Raw genomic sequence first — 16,596 nt, 5'->3', positions numbered from 1 at the left:
CAGCCCCGCACCCAGAGCGGCCCACGGGCCTCCCCGCGGGTCACGCAGCCGCGGCCGCCTGTGGCTGCTCCTCGGGCAGCGCTTAACGCGGGACGGGGCCCCCGCGCATCTCCCAAACGGGGCCTGATCGCTGGAACCCCGAGAAACTTGGTTCTTCCTGAGGAAAAACTCCTACCCCGGGGCTCCGTCTCTCCGTTTGCACCCGTGACTGCGAGAGGCCCACGTTCGCTCCGCCGAGAGGGAAAACCCTGCTGTGCCGCACTGAGCCCCGCGGATCTGTTCAGCACCGACCACCGATGGTGATTCTGGCTTTTCAGGTGTTTCGAAGAATTGTTTCTAGCAGGACTGAGTTTAAAGGATTAGCTTTATGATCTAAGTGTTAAATCTTCACGTACGAGACAGAAAAATCAGGCTTTTCAAGTACAGCAAAATAGAATGTCCACTTTTAAACTGACACCTGATGGAATTTGCTGGTTAAATTGATTACACGCAATTCATTCATTTTAAAAGCAGACTGCAAATGCAGCAAGAGTGACAACTTCTGCTACACCACACTGCACACTACCTGCAGACACATTTCAAACTTGAGCATCCACCGCCATGAAGTCACCAGGGCCGACCACTGCTCCTGCAACATTCATACGTGTTTTCTCAAACCCGTATCTTCTTTTCTGTTTCACAGATTTAACCAAAACAGATGCCCAGATCTCAAAGAAGCAGGGAAAAAACCCCCACAACTAGTGCATGTAAGTTACATACATAAAGTCACCCTTTGTATTAGATAGGAACCGCTAACACGTTTGTCTCGCCACATACACATTTCCACTTGTGGGACTTTCTTGCTTCAATTACTTCCATTGTGTCACTTCATCACAAGTCTGACTCTATCTCAGACCTATACAGTACTTGGGAACGAACGTGGCATGAATGAAAATTAAAAACTCGGCTGTAACTTTTGTTGACTGAGAGTTGTAATTATTTCAGAATCAAACAAATATGGAATCATTTGAGTACAGCTTAATCAGGCATACAGTCAGAACATGATATAACCAAATAAATTATTTGCCTGACATTAGAATTTCATGAATTAACAAAGCTCTATTTGCACTGATTATGATCTTCCTCGATAAACTCCCTTTACTTTCTTTTGTATTTTGTGTAACTCTGTGGCCCCATCTACTGGACGGCTTTACCGTAAAGGCTGGAGAAGAACATCCTTTTTGTACCCGCAAGTATCTCTACAAAACGCAAGTTATTACAGGAACTTTTAGGCAGGTTTATAATGCACAATAAATGTAGGAGCAGAGTCTTTTTCTTACTCTTTCCATAGCATATGGGTGGAGTTCATCATACAGCTTGCTGAGGTTCCATTTGAGGCTGTTTCTAATGAATGCATCTCAATTTTCCTCACTTCTGTTAAGTCTTGTCATTTGCTTATAAGCAAAACATGACTTTGTTTATTTATTCTTGGTTGCAGAATTTTGAAAGACATCCTTTAAACTTTGGTGTTTATTTCATTTGCTCTTTAACACTGAGGCTGAAAGAAGGGCCTATTTAAATTAGCCCTTGTTAAACCTGCGATGTGAATTAGGTCTTGTTTCAGAGAGCATATTTTACTGAGCTACTCGGGGGAAAAAAACCCCAAAATCTGCTGAAGCCTTTTTTTCATTGGAATTTACTGATTAAACTTATTGAAATCAGCTACTGGTCTAGGTCTATGACCTCCTGGTGGGCTTTAGGTTCTGCTTAAAACAAGTCTGCCTGACTCTTCAGCCTTCTCCAGACTGGAGTTTTTGGTATTTACGCGTTGGTGGTCAAGAGTCCCAGGACAGTCCTACTGCACTCCTTGCAATTTTACTGTTGTTGCAAATATAGTATTATATGTAAATATTAGTATTAAGGGACATTTTCTGTCTTTTACAAGCATATATAATATGGAAAGAAAGAAAGAAAGAAAGAAAAAGAAAGAAAGAAAGAAAGAAAGAAAGAAAGAAAGAAAGAAAGAAAGAAAGAAAGAAAGAAAGAAAGAAGCTAAATAATTTCTCTTTACAAAATGTTTCAAAACAGAAGTGTTCAGTTTATGTCTGCCTCAAGCTAACATGTATTATGCCAACATAAGCAGGCTTGTCAATGTAATTTTATTCCTACTAGAGATTTTGCTGATGTCTCTATGTCAATTACAAATATAATATCACATCCCTAATTGCTATAGCTATGCAGAGAATTCTGCAATCTAGTTTTGCTAGTTTTAAAGTTCAGAGTTATATATCATTAATTTAGTTTTTTAAAAACCACACCTTTACCTTATTTACTCTTCAGTCCTGTTTTCAAGGAATCACACACAGAGCACATTGCGGGAAATACTTAAAGCAGCTATCATATGCATAAACTGATTTATTGATGACTTGTATGTGCTGTTATTCGTTATATGAAAATTATAAACCATGGTGGTGATTTCTGGTTTAGTTTAAAAACGAGAGAAATTCTTAAAAGATCATTATTCAACAGAGACTGGCTGTGGAGTTGCAAAGTATTCCCTCCCCCATCTCCCAGGAGCTGTATTTACTCTCAGAGTCTTCTCCGGAAGTCTATTTTAGTGTGATTCTTGTTATCCAGTACAACAAAGATACAATCAGCGGGATTCTCGCTGTAGCTCATTAGACCAGATGCTGGTTACGGCCTGTGCTGGTAGCTCAACTTGAACAAACAGCTAGAGGGCTAAATCAAATCCCTTCTGCATCATCTCCATTAGCTCATTGTCCTCAGATAACAGCAAACCTAATCAGGAGCTGTTTGAGCAAGCTAAATTAATGTTTGGGACCCGGTCTCACTAAGAACACAGAGCTGTCCCCAAATATCTACTGAAGTAATTACTGTTTTATTTTTTAAAGGACCATACTTAATTTGCCTGTGTAGAAAAGAGGAAGAGATACCGCAGTGAAGGCGGGAGTGTCCGTGGCCTGCAGAGGGCAACCTTGTCCAACGGATCTCCTCATTTTTCACGCGGGGGCTACTCGGAGGGAAGGATGGTTTATCGAAAAGGCAATACCCTCTTAGCCATATTGGCTTGCCTCATATACACACTGTGGTTCAGATGCTGCTCTCTAGCACTATAATACTTTCTTGTCATTTGAAAATTAAAAAAAAAAAAAAAAAAAAAAAAAAAAAAAAAAAAAAAAAAAAAAGATCTCTTGTACATGCAATGCAAAGCTCTCAAAAGGCAGAAGAAGAGGGTAGGGATGTGGTTTTTTCCGTACTGAACAAGTGGATGACAAGCAGGTTTTCTCACTCTCTGTTTTGTGCTGCATTTCCTGGACCACACAGGCTCAGCACACTGTCTCTGCCCGTGTGAAGTCGGACAAATCTGTATTTCTCCCCCTTCTAAAACAGAATTCCAAGTGAAAAACATTTGGTTTTTTAATAACACACGATGGGAGTCACAGCTAATTTGAAACTAAAACCATGTGATGTGTACCAGAGTGTAAAATCTTTCAGAAAGTATTTTACATCTATTAACTTTTTTTTTTTTTTTTAAGATATTGCACATTACCTCCATCTGAGATTCTACTCTCATGCTGTGGTGTTAATCCAAACACTTTCCTGCCTCTCCTCCCTTTCCTTTCAGGAATCCTCCTTTATCCCTGGATCAGGACTGGAGATAAATATTCTGTTGTATATTTAGGAAATTTACCAAAGCCTTTTCTCAAGTTCACCTTCTCAGAGACAAAGATGCATCATCCAGTTCCCTAAGCATCTCTCCAAAACCATATTTTCCTGCAATAGATTCTAGATTTATAAAGAAATTATATACTGCAGAACATTGTGAGTCTTGACTCAACTTTCCTGTGTGAGGTTAATTATTAAATATACCTTATCCGCTACAGAATCCTTTGCTTGAATCTCACAGGAAATCTTAAGAAGAAATAATAAACTCCCTGAATCTTAAATTACAGGAATTGTAGGTAGTTTTCCCATGAATGGGATGTGACTGCTGTATATATACTGCTGTGTAAAAAGCAAGCTCAAAATGTAAGATAAGGTACGAACTCAGTAATTCAGATTTACAGCAAGCTAGTATATGAGAAGCTGGGAACTCTTCTGTCATCTTGCCTGCAAAGGAAAATGGCAAATAACTGGTTCACTTAAGCTGACAATGAAGAATATGTGAATTGGTTAAACATCTCTTTACATTAAAGGCTATTTAAAGAAGTTTCTTTCATAGGAGATCCCTTGTGAATTTGGGCCCTAGTAAAACACAGTTGCCCAATTAAAACAGGAATGCCTTCAGAATTAGCATGACACGTTTTTTTCTCTGCAGTACACAACAGGACATTCAGATACATTACTGTGTGCTACAAGTTTAGTTTAATTTTGTTTTCAAATTATTGAAGTTCATTATAAAAATCTTTCATATCTCACTCAGCTGCAAGACAAATTTCTTTGCCTTTCAGTGAACGAGCTTGGAAAATTCTGTGATGTTAATTGGTGTTCTTTCTAAAATTAAAAAAATACTTGACAAATAATGAGGTCTTCAATAGATGGTTTAATCTATAGGTCTGCTTAAATGTGATATAACAACAAACATTTTTGTCTGCTGTTTTAAAACAAAAAAGCAAAAAACCAATTCCCAAATTCTTACGTGCCAAGTATGTGCTGTAAGAATCCTTTCAAAAGCTGCAGGAATCAACCTGCATCAAGTTGTTATTTTCAGTACCATGAACAATCTTAATTATTTGGACACTATTGCAATTATCGGGGTAGAATGCAATCTTAGAAGAAACTAAAATCCTCGACGTTTGCACATTAGCAGCAGGTATGGCCTTTACCAAGATAATTTTTCTCTTTGTGACACTCCCACTGCCACTTCAAGTGCAAAACAGCTCTAGGCGAGAGCTTAGTTCAGCACTGTTTCTTCTCATTTTCTTAGTATTTGGAGAGTAGTGATAACTAAAACCAGATTCTTTAAAAATACACATTTAAAGAAAATAGTTTTCAGGCAATGTGTCCTGATTAAATAATTTCAGCAATATTGGATTGCCTACAGACATACTGGCTACTGGAACAAATACCCAAAAGCTTCATATTTAAATCATGGACTTGTAGGTCTGTGTCACCCACAGAGCCCTGGTTCAAATCCAAGCCTTCTCCAACTAATGTAATGCCATGCTGCTCACATGGCTATCTCCTGTCCTAATTAACCAGGAGTCTCAGCTGAGTTCTCTGCTGGATTTTAATTACAGAGTTATTAATTCATGGGGAAAAATTGACAGATGTTTCAGGTTGGTTGTAGCAAATTAAAAGGCAGGTGTTTGGCATAAAAACTCAGAAATGATTAAACAAATGACTCATGGATGTTTAGCTGTTTTACAGTGAGCAGTGTACATAGTACCATTTAGTATATTGTGGCACAGGGTGACTTCTCAGGATAAAAATAACAATAGCAACAGATTTTGCTCTGTCTAGTTTTTAAAGGCAAAGAAGCTTATAAATCCGTGTTCTTAATTTGTTTTATAGCTTTTGCTGGGTTCATTTTACTCCTCTTTCCTCTAAAACCTAAATCTAGTATTTTCTTAGGTTGTTAGTTTTAAAAAAATTGTGTGATACCAAGGTAAATGACAGATCTAGTTGATTCTCAAACTGTTACTCAGAAGCAAAAGACTAATTTTAATCTTTCATAAGGGACAACAAATGTCATAATTTTTCTAATAACTTCAATCGCTTGATAAAGCAGCTTAGAAAAATGTTAGCTCACATCAAATAAATGCATTACAGGAAACACAGGCATGGCCTGAACAACTACCAAGGTCAATATTTTAAGGAAAGCAAGAAGCAGCCAATGCCATGTTTTTGAGCTCTCCATCAATTCTGCTGTTTCACTGGAGTCTTTATCTAAGGTCTCAGCAAGACTCATCTATCATGATGGTATACACAGTCTCATAGTTGAACTGAGGAAAGAGTCTTTCAGTAGTCGGTTATTGAAGAGGGTCATTTGGATACAGGTTCTCTGTCTCTGATTTGGTGGTTTTCTGCTCGGGAAGATGTTGCAGTATTTGTGTATTTTGGGGGTGGGGTGGGGTTTAACGACACACAGACGTAATTTATGGCACAATCCTTTTCGGAATGAGCCTTTTTTTTTTTTTTTTTTTTTTTTTTTTTTTTTTTTTTTTTTTTTTTTTTTATGTGTTAATATCATATAAAAATGACGAAGTGTTTTGCCCATGATAGGATTTCCCTAGTGTTTTTGTTTTTTCTTTAACAACAGAACAGTTCAAACTACGCTTTTCGTCCCAGTCAATCAAAAACTATTCAAAACCAAAAAATTGTTAGGTTTCATTTTGAGAATGCAGAACCAGATACACTGGCAATTTCAGAACTAGAATTGAATGAAAACAGATACCCAGGAACAGTTTTGATTTTGACAAATCGGTATTCACTTATCAGAGGAGTTTTGTTGGAAAGATTTCCCACCAGCTGTAGATTTTACCACATATTAATTGCCTCAGAGCTAGGAAGTTTAAAAAAAACCAAACCAAACAACTTCTCTTCAATTGTAGAGACAGAGCTATGAGGACATACCAAAAGACACATTTCAAAGGCAGTGATTTTCCTACTGTTGGAGTGAAGGATGTAGAGATTTTGCCAACTTTTTAAATGGAAAGAATCAGCTATATATCTGCCAGTTAACAGAAGAAACAAACAAATGCAGATTTTGATGCTGTAACTCAATGAAAGCTGAAGAACATCTTTCCCTGTTGGCTAAGGGAGGCAAATGTTCATACGGTTTCTTAATCTGAACACAGAAACAATGTCTTCGTGTGTTTGGACTGAGCCCTCTTCTAAGGAAGAAAGCATTCAGATTTCTTTTACTTCCACCACACTTCTGTGTGTCTAGTGACTGCTGTCCAGTGCACGTGGCTCTGCTCTACGGGGCCTCTGCACAGTTGGTGCTGCTGGATTAATGCACGTGGCCTAAATGGAGATTTATGGCATTGTCACCTCTGTCATGCTAAGCCTCGAACACTGTGGAGCAGAGGAATCACACAAATCTCTCACGGAGCTCAGACTCTTGCTTTGCACTGCAGTTCACTGGGTTCTGCAGCATGTGTATAAACCTAAGAGGTTGTACAGCAACCTGTCATGGAGCCTGAGCTCCCTGTAATTCAGTTCAGTGAGGAGAGAATTTGCAGAGGTACATCCCCTGTATCAGGGTGGGGCAGGGTGAAATTATTGCTGATTGCTGCTCTGAAAGTTAAGGTAAAAATCTCTGAATCTCTGTTCAGTGCTGTAAGCCTCAAAATATACTCACTGCTTTGGCTGCATCTCCACACTGATGTTTTTGGCAAACATTTCTGTGCAGTACATTTAACCCAGGGAGCCGGAGCACTGGCATTCACAGGGCTATGCAGCTACCAGTAATTTAATGCTGTGTGAAACAATTCTCATTATGTCTAAAAGGTATAGTTCACACACTGCAGGAATCCCACTGGTAGTTCCAAAAGCAGAGAACAGTTTTGGATGTACAGTGCATGCTCATTCTAACAGAGAGCACGTGTCCTGTAGGAAAATTGGAAATTTCAGCTTGTCCATACTTGAGTTTTCACCACAGCTATTGGTGACTAATGACACACCAATGTCAGCAACGTAGGAATTTTTGACTGAAATATTCAATGCAGTAGAAGAGCATTCTAATTATTTAAACTGTTTGTTGTGGAGACAGCTGGGAGGAAAAGCCTCCAGGAACTGCTTTTTTCACCATGATCAATATGTCAGAGGTCTTCCCATACCAGACTGTTGAACCAAGTCTGTTGCTACTTACTAATGTAGTTGGTTCTGAAAACAAGCAAGAGTTCCTCCGTCTTCTGTGCTAATTCAGGACGCTCATTTTCCTTGCAATGACACTCATTTACGTGCACTCCCTAATTCTGATCTCCTGAACAGAAAGACTGCTAAATTGTACACATACCTCTGCTTGAAAAAACACATGGAGTTCTGAGCCAAACTCTACTTTTGACCTGTCAGCCCGGAGAGGTTTTGCACTGCTGCTTTCTGAAACGCATTGCTGAATTTTAGCATGAAAGCAGCCTTTGTGAAACCAGGCTAGGATCCAGCAAACCTAAACTTGGTTCCTGCTCTGTCGCGGTCCATGTTTGTTCTGGCTAGCTGCAGAACAACAGTCCTGGCAGGGAGAGGAAGGCGCAGCGGTATTTGCATTGCCAGGAGTAGGTATCAGAGGTCACAGGGAGAAGGAGTGACTCGTTCCACACATGCTGGACAGTGCAAATGCCTGCTCAGGTCCACCAGTTTGGACAGGAATTCCCCACCTGAACAATCCCCGTTACAGAGACGGGGAATGCCTAGCAGAGTTCATGCTGATTTTGGTAGGGACTTTGTGCAGTTTCACAGCACATACAATGAATAAAGAAAACATGCCAGCTGTGGGACAGTAACCTTTTCTCTGCCTTTTCTGCTTGGTTTGTACAGAAGGACCAGGTTAAGATGGCTGGAGCTCTCCCAGAGATGCTTTGTTCTGTGGAAAGCCTAATGCCAGGTGCAGGTTGCTCTCATCTCCAAGGGCAATGCTGGGCTCCTGATGGCACACTTGACAAATCACTGTCTTTTGGCAGTCCTGCTTAAAGGAGGATTTGAGATCCAGCCATACGTAACTCAACTGTAAACTGCCACACTTCTCTCAAAGTGAGATTTAGTGTCAGGAAATGTTCCTGAATAGTCACAGTGGGTATCAATACCTGTCCTTGGTCAAATGTGAAGAGCGGAAGAAGATGAGGCCGGAGAAAATGCTATCAGCATCAAAAGTAACAGAGAGCAAATACTAACTTTTCAATTCATGGTGAGATGTCATTTGACAAAGCAGTATCTTGCAAGTAGGAAGCATGAAACTTGTTTCCTGATTGTACTACACTCATGCTCACATACTCACCTTCCTTAATAACTTGTCCTGTGGTAATTCCGCAGAATTTGCCTCCAAACATTTCTCTAATTTCACAGAAGACCCGCCATACGTTTCTCATTTGATTTAATATTTTCTTCTGCTTGTTTCCTGCCTCTCAAATTGTTACTAGGCCCACTTCTCCACCCCTTCTTATGACAGAATTGGTCCCTAAAATATTTTTCATCCACTTTTCCTGGAACTGTGTCCACAATAAAGATTTCTTTCATCATGAACTGAAACACAAAGCTACAAAAAAGGCGTTGACATCACTGCTCACTCAACCACTTGCTTACAGAGCATCTACATCCTGTATCTGCATCACTGCTAGGAAGGTGCCTATTCTGCAGTCTTGTCTGCAGGGCAGACCTTTATAGTCTGGCACATCTCCATCCAATGGCCCCCCAGGCAGCTCTGCCTGTATGGATCAGAGATCAGACTATCAACTCAAGAGCTCAAAACCTTCCCACCATACTCACTTGAAATGCACTCTGGTGCTCGAACTCTCAGCAATTATAAATGACAGCATCTATTAATTTTAGCTACTTATATGGTCCCCACTGCTCCAGTAACTGAATGCGTTATACTCCTTAATGCATTTACCTTCCAATTCCATATTGAGGTCGTGAAGCTACAATGGAAAGATTAAATGTTAGAGTCATTAATTTCTCTGAAGTCCCTCTTTTGATGCCTAGTTCCAGAGATCTGATGCTTGAAACACGCCTTCAGCTGTGGCTTGACCAGAGGCTGGAAAATTTTGTTTCCATGCCTGCCCACAAAGTCTTTTGTCATGATTAGCTTGGCCCCCCATGCACACCTGTCTTCAGGAGCAGTAAGAAACTAGATGCTTCACTGTTGATGCAAGCAGTACCAGAGGACTCTCACTGGAAATATGCAGGGTTAGGCCTTCTTTTGTAAAATTGGCTTCTTATAGCCATATAGAATTTATGTGACAATGCTGAGCCTTGGGTTTTATTTTGCATTCCATTTAACGAGCCTTGCTCTCCTTACACATCATGTAGGAAGTATGAGCATTGTCAGGATTCGAAATTTCTTCAATGCCTGTAAACTTTTTTTTTTTTTCATCTAGATATAAGGAACTTGCCCAAGATTCCACAAGAGATCTGAGGTAAATTAGGGAATTGAGCCTAAGCCTCTTATATCTTAGTGCAGCAGCCTGCCTGTTGCTTTCAGAAGAGCTTCACTACATTACACCAGCTAAGTGCCTGGCTCAGTCACTATTCTGTGGATTACCAGAGCACAGATTAACTGGAGTCTATTGAATTTTTAAAACATAAAATAAATACCTGCTATAAGCTTTTAACAGGCTTCTCCTAGCAAGGTTCTGAGGAATCTCCAACACTGCCTTAATTCTGTATCTATACATGTGCACGGAAATCAACAGTACATTTACCTACATAGTAGTAGAGCAAAGCCTCATAACATTATATAAGGTTAATGAAAAGCAATGTAATTCCTGACATCCCAGATAAATTATGTTTTCCGTTGCTATACACAAATGCACTGAAATATAGTTAGCATTTCATCTGCTAAGCAAGAATAACCTCAGCCCCTTTCAATTTGGAATTCTCTAACCACCCATGGACAATAAGATGTTGTGCATTTACTATCAATTTTCTGATTTTATGGGGAACGAGCACTGAAAGCAAGGCAGACGGAGCCTCTCATGCAGTGGCTTGTTACTTATGATTTCTTTACTGTGAGTTCGTGGCTACCCCTCAGCTGAGCCAAATCCTTGTTCAGCTGCACCTGATAATACAACACTCACAGCTCAAGGTCACTACCTCTAAATTGGTGCTTGCTTTTTAACTGGTCTCACTTGAATGGTAATAAGCTTCAAGTAGCGCTTAGTCTTAGCTTTGATTCAGTTAACAGTGCACTATCATCTTGTGAACAGGGTACTTGAGCTGCAGTTATACTCTTACTGTTCCTGTTGCTCAAATCAATTGCAGAAAATACGCAATATTGTGAAATATTGTCAGCAGACCTCTGAATATAGATTCATGTTTACCTACGTACCAGGAAAGTGATTGCTAGTTTCTGCGTTTCCTGTAAGTTCTAGTTTATTACCAAATCCTGTACCAACAGAATACAGATATAATAAAGGAAATTAATTCTACTGCCACAACCTGAAACAGCAACGGGATGGTGACAGGTACAACAGCATAGATGCAGTGCACAGCATGCTGGCAAGCATTCGGAAACTGCCCCCATGGAAGACAAAAAAAGAGCCTTCCATTTGCTCTTCTTCCAATCCTTTAATTTCTGAGGCCTAAAGGCAAGCCCAGTCAAACACAGCTAATTAAACCTCTGATCTTTAACCGTTGTGTGGCTGGTGTAGCCTTCACACAGAGTATCACACAGGTAGCTGCTACCAGTAACATCCTAATAACCTGCTAGTATTCATTAACAGCTGCTAGAAGGAATGGGTTTCAAAGCCTCTCTGTTTAACACAGACCTTTAAGTCTGCATGCTGAAACTATTTTAAAAAACGCAGCTCAATTGCAAAGTGAAAGAGCTAAAGCCTATGAGGAAACAGTAATGACCTTTGCTGGTATGTAGTTTGCTTTGCCCAAGGATGTTTAACTTCTTGATTCAGTCAGTCATTTTGGACAATTCAGTTTGGCAAGCTGTTTGCAATTTCCTTCATTCTTATGAACACTGTTAATATTTAATATTTAGCTATCCGTTGAGTCAATCTTTAGTCCCCTATAATTTTTTTCAGTCCTTTCTATATTTCTAATGACTGATTGTAAATATACATTCCACAGAATGACTGGTTTTATATTTTTAGCCAGAAAATCTTAGTGCTTAGCCCTTTGCTTTTCAAAAGTAAATCTATTAAGCTTTTTTTTTTTTTTTTTTGATTAGGACCATGACATTGTCCATCAAACCTCTACAAATAAACTCTCTACATTACCAGATAAAAACGTTTCACTTAATGTGTACTTTATTTAATGCAAAATGTATTATTTCTGGTCAATACGCATTTCTGTAGCTGTGGGAAGCACTGCTGTACCTCATAGGAACTACAGTTCAGATGCTCACAAGTTCCTGCTCTGTGGATGGAAGTGTCTTTGGACTCTCTTTACTGGAAGAAATCACAGCTTTCCTTCAGGATGAGGCATCACATAATATTAATGAGCGGGGCAATATGGAAAGCCCTTCAACCTTTCTGTATTACCAGTGATTTTCCAAATATTTGTCTACACTGCTGCCATCAAGGTAAGAACAGACACTAACTACTAAAGAATATTTCAGGCTTATTGGTAAAACTTTAGCAACTGTAATCCTACTGAGCAGCACCTCCTCTTTGTCTTTTAATGCAGAGGGACTAGCACCAAGTATAGACACATCTGACCCATGAACAGAAATGATATTTAATGCACCAAAAATACTTACCAGGACTCTGTTAAAACAGAGGCAGTGCAGTACAAGTTATAAAACCAGGATGGAGGAGCCAGGACTCTTGGGATCTTGCTTCTGGTCTCAGGGAAAACAAGAAAAAAAAAAAAAATCACTTCTCTATGCTGCAATTTACTCATGTGAAAAAATGACATAACTTTACTGATATACCTCACAGGCACTGTGTGAGACTTCAATAATATTTGTGAAACTATACAGTGATCTCTTGGCAAGAAGTGTTCTAACAGAGCACAAATGTCAAAGATTGCTTTGAAATCAGGCAGGTTTGGGAACGAGTGAAGAGAGCGTACCAGCCTGACATGGATGGTGCTATAGTTATTTCTACTATGATGCCTCTCTTATTGTTTCATCTCTTTTATGGCCTATTTCATGGCCTATTTTGATGAGTTAGCATCGCCTAATACTTTTCTTTTTCCCTCCAAAATTTCCTACGTCCTCCTCAGCCCAGCTCACATTTTTTCCTCACAAACTGCTCATGAATTGCCTTGGCGGTAAGACAGTAAAGTGATAAGTACTCTTAGAATATGGCTTATGGTTCACTGGACATCAGCAAATGCTGTCAAAGCTGATAACCTTCAGCTGGGAAGGTAACAGTAGTTTCACTCATGCAGTCATTAACCTACTGCACTGCACGTGTTACAGTTTTTCAGAGTGGAGCCAGGCTAACAGCATGCTCAGCCTGGCAAAGACAAGCTAGGCCACTGTCCGGAAATTTTATTCATGAAGGTGACCTACATTTTTAAAGCGTACAAATATTGCGTGTCTAATCTGCGTCAGTGACTAGTATGTGCATAATTCAGGTGAGATCGTACAGACATGACCAACCACAGCATCCCTGGATGTGCCAGGATGCATATAGGCAACTCATGTTATCAACTGCATAAAAAAACCCCCTGAACAGAGTTTTAAAATATGGTCTTAAAACTTTTGATTTTTGCACATGAAGCTCTTACCCATTCTGTGGCATGTTCCAGAGAGAGACAGCTTTGCTGGTACAGGGAAGCTCAGACAGATCTGCATTACTCCCCTATGAGTGTAAAAATATCTTCATGCAATATCTGAAAAAACTCATTTAAATGCTCTGTGAATACAGCCCTTCCCAAAGGCCAAGGATGTATTCATGTATTTTGGATGATCTTCAGCTAGAAAACTGTGCAGCTAATGCAACCATCTTACAACGTAAAAGATTTAAACAAAAACTAAAAAGGGAAGAGAGATAAGCTGAAAAGGCAAGCCTACAGCCTCTAATATAGAGTCATGCTTTTAAATAAAGATGGGCCGAGTATGTTCTTATTACCTACTTCCAACAACAGCAAAGGTTTGTTCTTTAAAAATGAAGAGCCAGAGTATTTTCTTAGGGACACTTACACTATATTATACCTTTTTCACCTTTCTGGTAAAATCTCTTAAAAATACCAGAATCAAACAGCAATTTCAAGGCTGGAGAATGCTTTGTTTTCTTTTGCTGTGAGAATGAATGGAAGGATTTCAAAGGATAGAAATTGTGAGCAGATATTATAGGTGCTTTACCCAAGAACTGGCGAAGTTCAAACTCAGACTAGATACCAGTTTATTAAAGATACTCCAATGGGTACCATATCTTCGGTGGGATGTGTAAGTGTACACACGTCAGTTTCCCTTTCCTTCCTGAAAAATAACTTGCTCACCCTACTGCCATCACACACTAAATTAAGCAGTCTTTCTTTTATTAATAACAGCTATTTTCTGAGCTTAAACTTTTCTAATTTTCTTAGCACAAACACTGTTCATTTCTTATCCTGAGACTGATAACAGGGTTTCTATAAAAATGAACATTCATGATCAAAGAGCAACTCTGTATCATAAACAAATTACAACTGGGCATGCTTTGAAATAGCTTAACCTAATTAAGCTCAAACACTTTCTCAAAAGCTTTAAAAAAAAAAAAAATGTTGTAATTGGAGCTCCATTCAGGTTCAGCTGACTTCATATTTTTAGTTTGTTAGGCATTTTTTCTTAAAGCTTTGCATAAAACCCCCATTTTGACAGTGTTGCCTTCCTGGGAAAGATGGTAGTGGTGCTGAAAACTCAAATTTCCAAATGACATGCAGTTCTAATTGCTCGTTTTACAGTTCTTGTAATTCAGGTGCAATGTGCATGCCAAATGCAGTTCTCATTGGCACACGGCTGCTCAGCAACTCTGTAATACTGGTGTGTACAAGTCAGCGTAACTGAGTTGGTGCCCACTGCGTGCTGGAACGCCAGTAACTCTGTGTGTGTGTATCTGAAATGCAACTGCGTGTATTTTTGTTATCAAACCCATCTACAAAGTGTTTGGTTTTGAAGGCTAAAATGGAAATCCCTCATGGCATCAACCGATTCCACTGTCTTGAACTACACTGTGTGTCAAGCATGTTCAGGAGCGGTACACGTTACTCCAGCTGCAGGACATCTGCATCATTTTTGTGTTGGTTCCTTATGGAAAATTAAAACTTAGGCTGAGATTATTGGACAGTCAGATTTTGGTATTTAATTTATGATCTCACTCTCTACCTCCATTTTAAAAGTGATATGTAAAACTTTTCTCAAGGAGTTATAGATTATAAAAGACCAGGTTACAAGGATTGATCATCTTAAAATGGATTCTAGGGTGAATTACAATAATATTACACCTTTATTTACTCAAGTCAGTTGTTTTAAAGGTACAGAACCAGCTGTGGATGGTAAAATGGCACAGAAAAAAAATCTCTTTGTCCAAACATCAATTATCTTAAAATTAGAATGAATAAATCTTTTGTAATCTATATAGAATTGTGTATTTCCCTATTCACCATAAAAACTTTCTAGCACAGCTTTAAACACCATGATTAGTATATTATGTGTTAACAGATCTTTTCTTCTGTAGTGAATGATTGCCTATTTTTTACAAGCTTTTATTTTATTTATTTTTAATTTCATAATGAAAACAATTTGCCTAGCTGAGGAATTTTCATGAGGAGATAGTGATTTTCTGAATGCTCTTCACTTTTTTTATACGTTCTGCACTCAAGTATCACAATACAAGCTACGATTGATGTGTGGATAATGTCTGTATGAGTAACTCTACTATAATATTTACCTATCAGGAGTATTTTGGAAAAATAATTTCAAATTCATTCACATCTACACCTAGTATCCCTGCGTAACTGTTAACACTAGATTTTGTGCTTTGCATATCCATGCTTGTAGAAGTTTAGTATACTGATTGTTATAGTTGAATTAAATTACTAGAGTCCGAAATAAATTTACTAAGCATTTATTAAGGTAGGAAAGCAAAAATCAGCGCGCTGGGCGGCCGGGGAGTCGCAGCTCTACCCAAGGCTCGCAAATTCCGACAAGTAACAGAGCCCTTTTATCCTCACGGAGGTCAGTTTTGGCATCTTCAGCACGGCTCTCGGCTTCTTTTTGTTATTAGAACATTTTTAAGGCTGGCGCTAGCTTCAAGGTCGGTTTGTGGGTTTGAGCACATAGCCAGGCTTTGGGTCACATAACAATGGGGGCTGTGCATTTGTTAACAAGGAGCTGTGAAGTTGTAAATTACAAAACTGATCTCTTTTACACTCAGGTCTAAGCTTAAACAAAGACGAAAGTTCAACAGTTGTCATGGTAACATAAGATTCCAGTTTAATAGTTGCCTTGAGACAGTACTTCTTGCAACCTGGCACTGAAGTCCTTTCCCCCTTGCCAGCCAGTCAGGACGTTCTCAGGTCTGTTGCAGCAAGATCATTCCTTTTATTAAAAATCCCATTCGATCTGCAAATCACCCTTGATCACTTACCACACTGATGATTACTGAAGGCCTTAACTGAAACAAATCCATGTATATATTTCAACAAATAATTTGTTCACTACAACTCAATATAGAGATTTTTCAATCTCCATGATTTCTTTTCCTTCTCACGAGAAGAAAGTTTTCAGTAAAATTTATTTTAATAAATGGAAAATATTAGAAGGGCTAAACCATATTGTATTATATAAACTTCCGATTCTGTGTTTAACAGGTTAAGTGTTCTGTCTTTACCACTTTCAAGTTTAAGTGCTCATAATAGGACATGCTAGTGAGTAGGTCATATAATCCACAGCAAGTGGTACTCAGCAAACCAGATGGAAGATCATTATTAAAATCTATAGTGTAAAACTTTAAACTAACACTCAAATTATAAGGGAACTACCTGGAAAGAGGT

The 16,596-nt window shown here is 39.0% G+C and overlaps 1 protein-coding gene across 4 annotated transcripts in view; it reads right to left on the bottom strand.

Annotated features, from left to right (window-relative positions):
- TOM1L1 (target of myb1 like 1 membrane trafficking protein) overlaps positions 1 to 16,596 on the bottom strand; it is a 107,875-nt gene that overhangs the window by 21,955 nt on the left and 69,324 nt on the right. Inside the window, exons 3-4 of one of the 4 annotated variants that reach the window (XM_026861209.1) lie at positions 13,348 to 13,421; positions 12,371 to 12,451 (exon numbers count right to left, since the gene is read on the bottom strand). In XM_026861209.1, the coding sequence (XP_026717010.1) occupies positions 12,371 to 12,451; positions 13,348 to 13,361 (95 nt within the window). In that variant the 5' untranslated portion in view covers positions 13,362 to 13,421. Of the gene's footprint in view, positions 1 to 12,370; positions 12,717 to 13,347; positions 13,422 to 16,596 lie in introns of those variants that run through there. The other 3 variants (XM_026861213.1, XM_026861212.1, XM_026861210.1) reach the window with 3 other exon arrangements.

The sequence above is a fragment of the Athene cunicularia genome (genome assembly GCF_003259725.1).
Source record: "Athene cunicularia isolate RWA chromosome 18 unlocalized genomic scaffold, athCun1 chr18_part1, whole genome shotgun sequence".
Taxonomy (NCBI): domain Eukaryota; kingdom Metazoa; phylum Chordata; class Aves; order Strigiformes; family Strigidae; genus Athene; species Athene cunicularia.
This window is presented reverse-complemented; position numbering and strand designations above follow the sequence as displayed.